Source organism: Salmo trutta, chromosome 26, assembly GCF_901001165.1.
Source record: "Salmo trutta chromosome 26, fSalTru1.1, whole genome shotgun sequence".
Lineage (NCBI taxonomy): Eukaryota > Metazoa > Chordata > Actinopteri > Salmoniformes > Salmonidae > Salmo > Salmo trutta.
Window position 1 is genome coordinate 3,638,762 of NC_042982.1, and position 10,096 is coordinate 3,648,857.

Consider the following 10,096-nt stretch of genomic DNA (forward strand, 5'->3'; position numbering starts at 1 on the left):
GAGAGAGAGAGAAGGAGAGAGAGAGAGAGAGATGAAGAGGTGCCAAGAGGGGAAGAGAGAGAGAGAGAGAGAGAGAGAGAGAGAGAGAGAGAGATGAAGAGGTGCCAAGAGGGGAAGAGGGAGAGAGAGAGAGAGCGAGAGATGAAGAGGTGCCAAGAGGGGAAGCGAGAGAGAGATGAAAAGGTGCCAAGAGGGAAGAGAGAGAAAGAGATGAAGAGGTGCCAAGAGGGGAAGAGAGAGAGAGAGATGAAGAGGTGCCAAGAGGGGAAGAGAGAGAGAGATGAAGAGGTGCCAAGAGGGGAAGAGAGAGAGAGATGAAGAGGTGCCAAGAGGGGGAAGCGAGAGAGAGATGAAGAGGTGCCAAGAGGGGAAGAGAGAGAGAGAGATGAAGAGGTGCCAAGAGGGGAAGAGAGAGAGAGATGAAGAGGTGCCAAGAGGGGAAGAGAGAGAGAGATGAAAAGGTGCCAAGAGGGGAAGAGAGAGAGAGATGAAGAGGTGCCAAGAGGGGAAGAGAGAGAGAGATGAAAAGGTGCCAAGAGGGGAAGAGAGAGAGAGATGAAAAGGTGCCAAGAGGGGAAGAGAGAGAGAGATGAAGAGGTGCCAAGAGGGGAAGAGAGAGAGAGATGAAGAGGTGCCAAGAGGGGAAGAGAGAGAGAGATGAAGAGGTGCCAAGAGGGGAAGAGAGAGCGAGAGATGAAGAGGTGCCAAGAGGGGAAGAGAGAGAGAAAGAGATGAAGAGGTGCCAAGAGGGGGAAGAGAGAGAGAGAGATGAAGAGGTGCCAAGAGGGGAAGAGAGGGAGAGATGAAGAGGTGCCAAGAGGGGAAGAGAGAGAGAGATGAAGAGGTGCCAAGAGTGGAAGAGAGAGAGAGATGAAAAGGTGCGAGAGAGAGAGAGAGCGATGAAGAGCGAGAGAGAGAGATGAGACAGAGGGTGGTTCCATGTCATTTCAGCAAGCCATGACACCCACCATCTCAGATTGATCTGAAATCCTTTCTTGTTTTTTTTGTAACTTGTTTCCCCCCCCCTTTTTCTCCCCCAATTTCATGGTATCCAATTGGTAGTTACAGTCTTATCTCATTGCTGCAACTCCCGAAGGTCTCGAGCCGTGCGTCCTCCAAAACACAACCCAACCAAGCCGCACTGCTTCTTGACACAATGCCCACTTAACCCGGAAGCCAGCCACACCAATATGTCAGAGGAAACACCGTTCACCTGGCGACTGTGTCAGAGTGCACTGCGCCCGGCCACCCACAGGAGTCACTAGTGCACATGGGACAAGGACATCCCTGCCCACCAAACCCTCCCCTAACCGACGCTGGGCCAATTGTGCGCCGCCCCATGGGTCTCCTGGTCGCGGCCCGGCTGCGACACAGCCTGGACTCGAACCCAGAATCTCTAGTGGCACTGCGCCACTCGGGACGCCCCTGAAATCATTTCTGTAGTTAGAGATAGATAAGATTAGCATTCCTTCAACATTATTTTGTTGAAATATAATTAAACCCTGAGAAATTAAGCTAATTGATTGCACCCAAATTGGCCTTTTTTTAATTGATAGGATTCATAGACTATTCAATAAATATAGTACCTAACATTCAATATGGAACAAACATTTCTCTAACAATAAGGAATCCAAAGAAATTGTCAAAAGCCCCCCATGGAGGACGGGCTCATTGTAATGGCTGGAATGGAATGTATGGAACGGTATCAAATACATCAAACATATGGGAACCCCGTTTGACTCCATTCCCACCATAACAATGAGCCCGTCCTCCTATAGCTCCTCCCACCAGCCTCCACTGGAGTATACAGTATAAGTTCTATATGTCTGACAAGTAGTATGGAGCTGTGGCTTGGAGTATTGTTTATTCATCCTATGTTATGTCTTCTCAGTGAATTTGGTGATGGTTTTTAACCCCTATTCAGAGAAATGAGTCATTGAAGTTGCTAGGTTTATGTCCCATTCTACATCCTGATTTTACCAGGTTCTGACTAATAGATGGTGCTGTTTCTACTATTAGGGGATATTTATTTGAAAGAATCCCACTCCCCTCAATGGTAAAAGGATAGCTCACCCAAATTACATATTGGTTTCCTTATCATGTAAGCAGTTTATGGACAAGGTATGACAGCATCCTATGCTTTGGTTTTGTTTACCTGGCCACTGTTTAAAATGCTAACTTTTTAGCATGTTTTTTTTTAACTAGGTAAGTCAGTTAAGAACACATTCTTATTTACAATGACGGCTTAGGAACAGTGGGTTACCTGCCTTGTTCAGGGGCAGAACGGCAGATTGTTACCTTGTCAGCTCGGGGATTCGATCTAGCAACCTTTTGGTTTCTAGTCCAACGCTCTAACCACTATGCTACCTGCCACCCCATGTGTAGCACAAATCCAATGCAAGTGAATGGTACCTATTTGAAACAGTGGAAAACAAAGCCAACGCATGGATTGCTGTCATATCATGTCCATAGGCTGCTTACAGGGTAAGGAAACCATCTTTCACTCTAATATTGAGGGGGGATTCTTAAAAATACAATACAAAAATCACCTGGAACAGCACCATCTAGTGGTCAGAACCTGGTAATATCAGGATGTAAATTGAGACATAAACCTAACAACTATCTTTCTCAGAGATCAAATTATATTTCAACAAAATGATGTTGCGGGAATGCCAATCTCATCTGTTCCTAACAGAAACAATTTCAGAACAATCTGAGATGGTGGGTATCAAAATCCTAATTCTTGTGCTTTTTGAGGTAGAAGGGGGGGGGGAGAGAGAGAGAGAGAGAGGGATAAAAGGAAAGTGTCTCACCTTTATTACAGCTGTCCCTCAGATGCCTGGTAAAGCATATCCCTCGCTCGCTCTTCCTACTCAACTCCACAGTGCTTTTTACTCTCTTGGTCTACGCAACATGTCTCTCTCGTCACCTATAAGTTTACAGTGCACACAGAGTCAACCACTCCAGCGGCAGCTTTTCCTTTATGTGTTAAACTACCCGATGCCGATTGACTGTACTGGCCGTAGACAGGAGAGATGGCGCCGACCCTGAGCCCTGACCCCGCCTAGATAATGTTTTTCTACTTTTGTGTTGTTATTTAGAACAAACTGATATTACACAGTCCATACCTCGTGCATTGCTAGAAAACAGATCAGATTAACAGTCTCCGTCTCAGAGTGTAGAGAGAGAGCGAGAGAGACGGAACTAGCCTCGAGCCTGTCAGACGGCTCAAAGAGAAAGACTCCAACATTGTGTGCCTTGCCATCTCCGTGGACAAGATCAAGAGCTCTTGACATTGCAGTTCATATTCCTGTCTATCTGATATCAAGCAAGGGGCGGGAAAATGTCACATTAATTACAAATAATAGCAGTGTTCGACTGTTATTATAGTATGCCAACGCCATTGTGTATCAGCAACACATTCCATCTCCCACTGTGTTGTAAGGGCGCTTGAAGTACATGAGAGGCTGGCTGTCCTCATCAAATCAAAGTTTATTGGTCGCGTACACAGTTAAGCAGATGTTATAGCAGGTGCAGCAAAATGTGTGTGTTACTAGCTACTACTGGCTTCTAGGTTACAGGGTTTGGGACATTTAGAATTGGAGACAGTCAATCCAGGAAGTCATTTGAATTTCAAACGCAAAAACGGCGTGATTGAGAAGTCCCTTGGAAATAAATGAGCTTTAATTTATGGAATTTCAGTTTACTTCCTAAAACTGACTTCAATTCCAATGGAAAAGGCTGGGCGGTTCCCTCCATAGAATCACATAAGAGGTCCTATATTCATTTGTTCTATATGTTCCCCTCCCCCATATAAATAGAATCTAGATAATATTTCTATGCCTTCTCTCCCACCCTGTCCTCAGGGCTGATGAGACGGTGAAGCTGATCAGCCTCAGGAGGCACAGGACCCAGCAGGCCCTATGGGGAAAGATGGAGGGTGACTCTGACCTTTATCTTGGTCCATCTGCAGAGAAACTAGTCACTAGGGATGTGCATCTTTACCTTTCAAGACAATTCGATATGTATCTAGATACATAGGCTCTGATATGATACAGGAACAATCCGTTTTTAGTTTGGAACGTAGTTCGAAGCGATTCGGTGCGATTCGGTTTGATTAGAGAACGAATGAGTGCGATTTGGTTCAACGCACTCACATTTGTTGCATAAAACACATTTATTTTCCATTCTAAATTGAAATCTGCTGCTGATATAGCTAATGAGTTGGGCCTCTTTGGGCTGGATCTGTCTGAGCTGACGTGTGTGTAAATGATGTATGTCTATGGGGTATACTATGTAGGCACCTGATATATCACCCCACTACCACTATCAGATTAGGGGGGACAAAGTAGCCTAAGTCCCCCCCCCCACTTTGGTTCTGAAATCACCATTACCCACTAATTAACTTCTCATGTTTGCAGATTGTGTTTAATGCACGCTAGTAATGCATCAATATTTATTGTTTACAACTCAACCATCTAGTTTGCTGACGACATAATCCACAGCCTAAAGCAGGGATCATCAACAAGATTCAGCCGCGGGTTGATGTTTTCCTTAGCAGATGGTCAGGAGTCCGAAACATAATTGCAAATAATTTGTAGACCGCAAATTGACCGCAAGAAGCCCAAACAGATATAATATTTGACTAAAACATAATCATTTCAAACCTTGATTACGTTTGTATACGATCACATATATACTGTGTCTCTATTATGAGTTGGAATACCTTGGAGATGATATGCTGGTGTTTTTACAGTCTTACGTCCAACAATTAAATATAAAATCACACGCGGGCCAAAGTTGGCGAACCCTGGTCTACAGGGAGGAAGTGAGAGCCCTGGGGGAGCGGTGGTAGGAAACTAACCTCTCCCTTACCATCAACAAAACAAAAGGAGCTGATGATGGACTACAGGAGACAGCAGAGAGAGCACGCCCCCCATCCCCATCGACGGGGGCGCAGTGGAGAGGGTCAAAAGATTCAAGTTCCTCCACGTGCAGATCACTGAGGACCTGAGACGATCCCTTCACGCCGACAGAGGCTGAAGAAATGTGGCGCATCACCGCCTGGTACAGCAAATGCACAGCCAGCAAACGCAGGGCTCTCCAGAGTGTGGTGCGGTCAGCCCAACACATCACCAGGGGGAACACTGCCTGCCCTCCATGACATCTACAACACCCGTCGTCACAGGAAGGCCAAGAAGAAGATCATCAAGGATGTCAGCCACACGAGCTAAGGCCTGTTCCCTCTAGAAGGCGGAGACAGTACAGGTGCATCAAAGCTGGGACCGAGACCGAAAAACAGCTTTTATCTCCAGGCCAGTACTGTTTTAACAAGTAATTACTAGCCGGCCTCTGCCCGGTACCCTGCCCTGAAATACAGACACTGTCACTAGCAGGCTACTACCCGGTACTCTACCCTGCAACTTGAGACTGCTGCCCTATGTACATAGAGATATTGAACACTGGTCACTTTAATATTTATATACTGTTTTACCCACTTTATATGCATGTACTGTATTCTAGTCATGAATCATCCTATAATTCTACTGCTGTACACACCTGTTCTATTGATATACTGTCTGTACATACACATATACAGTACCAGTCAAAAGTTTGGACACACCTACTCATTCAAGGGTTTTTCTTTATTTTTTATATTTTCTACATTGTAGAATAATAGTGAAGACATCAACACTATGAAATAACACATATGGAATCATATAGTAAGCCCAAAAAAGTGGTAAACAAATCAAAATATATTTGAGATTTGAGATTCTTCGAAGTAGTCACCCTTTGCCTTGATGACAGCTTTGCACACTCTTGGCATTCTCTCAACCAGCTTCATGAGGTAGTCACCTGGAATGCATTTCAATTAACAGGTGTACCTTGTTAAAAGTGAATTTGTGTGAGCGATCGGTTTGCTGATGTGAACAGAGTGCCCAGTGGTGGGGTTATGGTATGGGCAGGCATAAGCTACGGACAACGAGCACAACTGCATTTTATCGATGGCAATTTGAACGCACAGAGATACCATTAATGAGATCCTGAGACGCATTGTCGTGCCATTCATCCACCACCCTCACCTCATGTTTCAGCATGATAATGCACGGCCCCGTGTCGCAAGGATCTGTACACAATTCCTGGAAGCTGAAAATGTCCCAGCTCTTCCATGGCTTGAATAATCAGACATGGCACCCATTGAGCATGTTTGGGATGCTCTGGATGGATGTGTACGACAGTGTGTTCCAGTTCCCGACAATATCCAGCAACTTCGCACAGCCATTGAAGAGGAGTGGGACAACATTCCACAGGCCACAACCAACACGCCTGATCAACTCTATGCGAAGGAGATGTGTCACTCTGCATGAAGCAAATGGTGGTCAGACAAGATACTGACTGGTTTTCTGATCCAGGCCCCTGCCTTTTTTTTTTTAAGGAATCTGTGACCAACAGATACATATCTGTATTCCCATTCATGTGTAATCCATAGATTAGGGCCTAATTTATTTATTTCAATTGACTGATTTCCTCATACAGTATAAACTGTAACATCTTTGAAATTGTTGCATGTTGCGTTTATATTTTTCTTCAGTGCATGTATGTATGTATGTATGTATGTATGTATGTATGTATGTATGTATGTATGTATGTATGTATGTATGTATGTATGTATGTATGTATGTATGGTACTCTGCAGGCTTGGCACAACTGGTGGGCAATGACCTGTCATAATGTAAGTTGAGTCACTGGGCTTTCCCACTCATCTATAATTGTTGCTGCCTCTAGTTCAGATCTAGTATCAGATTACCCCCCAATTCCAACCTTAACCATTACTGGGAAAAATGCATTATTGAACCAAGATCAGCGTCTAGGGGCAACTTCACCTTAAACCATAATTGTCATCTCAAGAGCTGTAGTGGCAGTAACGTTAGGACTTGATGTGACAGCCAGGGTGACAGATACCACCTCACACATTCGACACCGATGTACTGATAAAAGCAGAGAGAATAGCATAGAAACCCATAGTGAAGATCTGTAACAAAAATAATGATTGAAAATAAAATGAGATGAGAAAGATAGGGGAGAATTGAGAATCCAAGCGGAGATATTAATACCCCCCTCAAACACAACACACAGGTAGGCGCCAGTGGCGGTCGGTGTCGTTTAAGATGAGGGAGGATGAAAAATGTGAGTAATCATGGTGACAGACAGTGACACATTCAACACAGCCTTGCCCACTTTCGCCTGCATCTAGCTAATCTAGGATGTAATCATTAGTCCCAACAGTTGCAAATAAGATTTTCTATTGGACAAATTCAGGTATGTTCATCCCCATTTTGTTCCGTCTGCTTCTGTTTAGAAACATTTCTTAAACAGAATTGGCGGAATGAATACAGCCTTGATCACCTGTAAACACAGTTCACGTTGCTAGCAGTCACATACAAACAGCATAATCACTTTGCTCAATGTATATTCCTTCTCGCAACTACACGCTCCCCTCCTTTCACCTTTTCCCTTTGCTTGTGGACTGTGACCAGGCAAAAAAATAAATTCCAAGCCAAACCTTCATGCCATAACCACTATCCGCTACACACAGCCTACATTGTTGTCACCATATTTACTAATGTCATAGTCAACATAGCTACTAACTCGTTAGCAAACAATCATGTAGTCATGCAGTACTGTAAGCAGTTACACCGGCCGGCCGCGTTGGCAATAACTTAATAAAACCAAAACCTTGCCTTAACTTGGAAGAGTTCCCGTGTTGGATAGCCAACTAGCTAACATAGCATCCCTCTCTGTTTGAGCCGGTTGTTTGCTGCGTTCGCTAGCTAAGTAAGTGCAAGTGAAAAATGTACAACAAAATATCTCTCTCTCGCTTCTCCTTCATATTTGAAGAAATACATTTTTTTCAAAACTGTTCAACAATTGATATTCTCTTTGAGTCAACTGCTCACCACATTTTATGTACTGCAGCGCTAGCTAGCTGTAGCTTATGCTTTCAGTACTAGATTCATTCTCTGATCCTTTGATTGGGTGGACAACATGTCAGTTCATGCTGCAAGAGCTCTAATAGGTTGGAGGATGTCCTCCGGAAGTTGTCATGATAATTACTGTGTAAGTCTATGGAAGGGGGTGAGAACCATGAGCCTCCTAGTTTTTGTATTGAAGTCAATGTACCCAGAGGAGAACGGAAACTAGCTGTCCTCTGGCTACACCGTGGTGCTACCCCAGAGCGTGCTGTTGAGGCTACTGTAGACATTCATCGCAAAACAGTGTGTTCTAATACATTTTGGGGTGAAATATTAATAGATTTAGTAGTTTTAGAGTATATTTTACTATTTGTATGAAATTCACTGAGGAGGATGGTCCTCCCCTTCCTACTCTGAGGAGTCTCCACTGGTAGGTACAACACACACATCTTCCAGAGCCAATTGATCTTAATTAAATGCCAATCCATCCTGAAATGTGTGAATGGGTGGGGTAAAATAAGCTACGTTGTCTCACCCCATCGCACCGCTGTTTTTTTTCTCTCCACACACACACACACACACACACACACACACACACACACACACACACACACACACCTGGGCTGATGTTACTACTGCCTACGTCATTCAGCATCCTCGGCTCCGAGGCAGGAGGGCATTTCCCGCGGAAAGCCCAGGACTGTTGCTACCAGCAGGTCCGTTATGTATTTATTTTAACGAGGCAGCATGGAAAATACCGAAAAAAATCACTAGAGAATAACGCGGCTGCTTCGATTTGAGCAGCACATTTCGACACATTTAAAACCTTGAGGCGGGCAACGTCATTAAGGATACGCGTTCACAAACCTCGACCCATATCCTCGTCAAATGCAACATCGTAGCCCATTTAAGGAAATCCGTTACATGAACGCAACAGTCTCTTGCAGCGTCAAGACTAACTTCCCTTCACCGCAAACATGCAGCCATATGACAGTTGATATCACAATTCAAATGTACCAGCCGTGTTCATTAAACCCAAATCGCGTCAGGATCAGCATCAGGGTGCAATGGTGCGGCTTGCATCTCCAACAGTCAATGGGTGGCTCTAGGCTGTATAGCTTCACTGTAGGGTACAGGGGGGAACCCTACACATCGAGCTCTATAACATAGGCCTACTCAGCATTACTGAAGAAGGCGCAGTCGTAACCTTTGTTTTCCCCCGCTGACTCACCGTCATTGCCGAATGTCTGACAGCATTGGATGCCGTCTGCCTTATCTCCGCCGCACTCCCGGGCTTGAGCAGGTTCTTCGTGAATCTCCGGGTCGATTCCGCTGCCATTTCAGAACGGTCAACGCTATTCCTCTGGTTCAAGCGCCGCCGTTCAACGCGTTCGTCTATTGTAAATCCACTGTATACGCCAGCGACGGCTCTGCTGCCCTGCTTGTCTCGCTGCTGCGCCTACTAGGCTACTAGTACTACACAGCAGCCCTGCTTGCGTAGACTACAGATGCCTATTCAGCGAGATTCTACTCATTCCCGTGCGCTACAGAGTCAAAGGAAGCGGAAACTAATGGCCAATCTCCTCCAAGGCAAGCCCCCCTGCCCAACGAGACCACATGCGGCCAACCCTGGTCTGCAAGAAGGCTTTAAACTATTAACATAGGATGGGCTTTCCCAAACAGTACGCCTCAACCCCACTATTGATGGGGATTATCTGTTGCTGAATGCAAGTCTACGAAATGTTCAAATTGGTCATAAAGCACAAATTCTAAAAGGCCTGCAATAACAGTGACCATTATGGCTACAGTTTGGCCCCTGCCACAGGTCTAGCTAGACCAGACCAAGGAGAGAAATCTAGGAGAATAACCACCAGAATTGCATTAACTCATCCGCAGTCTACGCAGGACCATGGTTGGAGGGGAGGGAGGGAAAGGGAGGGAAAATGGTAACACAGCGACATAATGTGGTGGAATAGGCTAGTGCTAGTCAGTCATTAATGTGTGCTTTTTCTATAGGTAGCATTATCATAACAGGCTACACAACGCCTGTAGCATGGTTGCAATATTGTTGGGCACTATACTGTATATCCACATTGAATACAAGCCATTTGTATGATCAATAT

The 10,096-nt window shown here is 44.9% G+C and overlaps 1 protein-coding gene across 1 annotated transcript in view; it reads right to left on the reverse strand.

Moving 5' to 3' along the window:
- LOC115162913 (dedicator of cytokinesis protein 10) overlaps positions 1-9,801 on the reverse strand; it is a gene marked incomplete in the record, with an annotated part of 159,506 nt that extends 149,705 nt beyond the window's left edge. Inside the window, 1 exon segment of the mRNA XM_029714424.1 lies at positions 9,205-9,801. Coding sequence (XP_029570284.1) covers positions 9,205-9,312 — 108 coding nt within the window.
- Between the last annotated feature and the right edge of the window lie 295 nt (positions 9,802-10,096).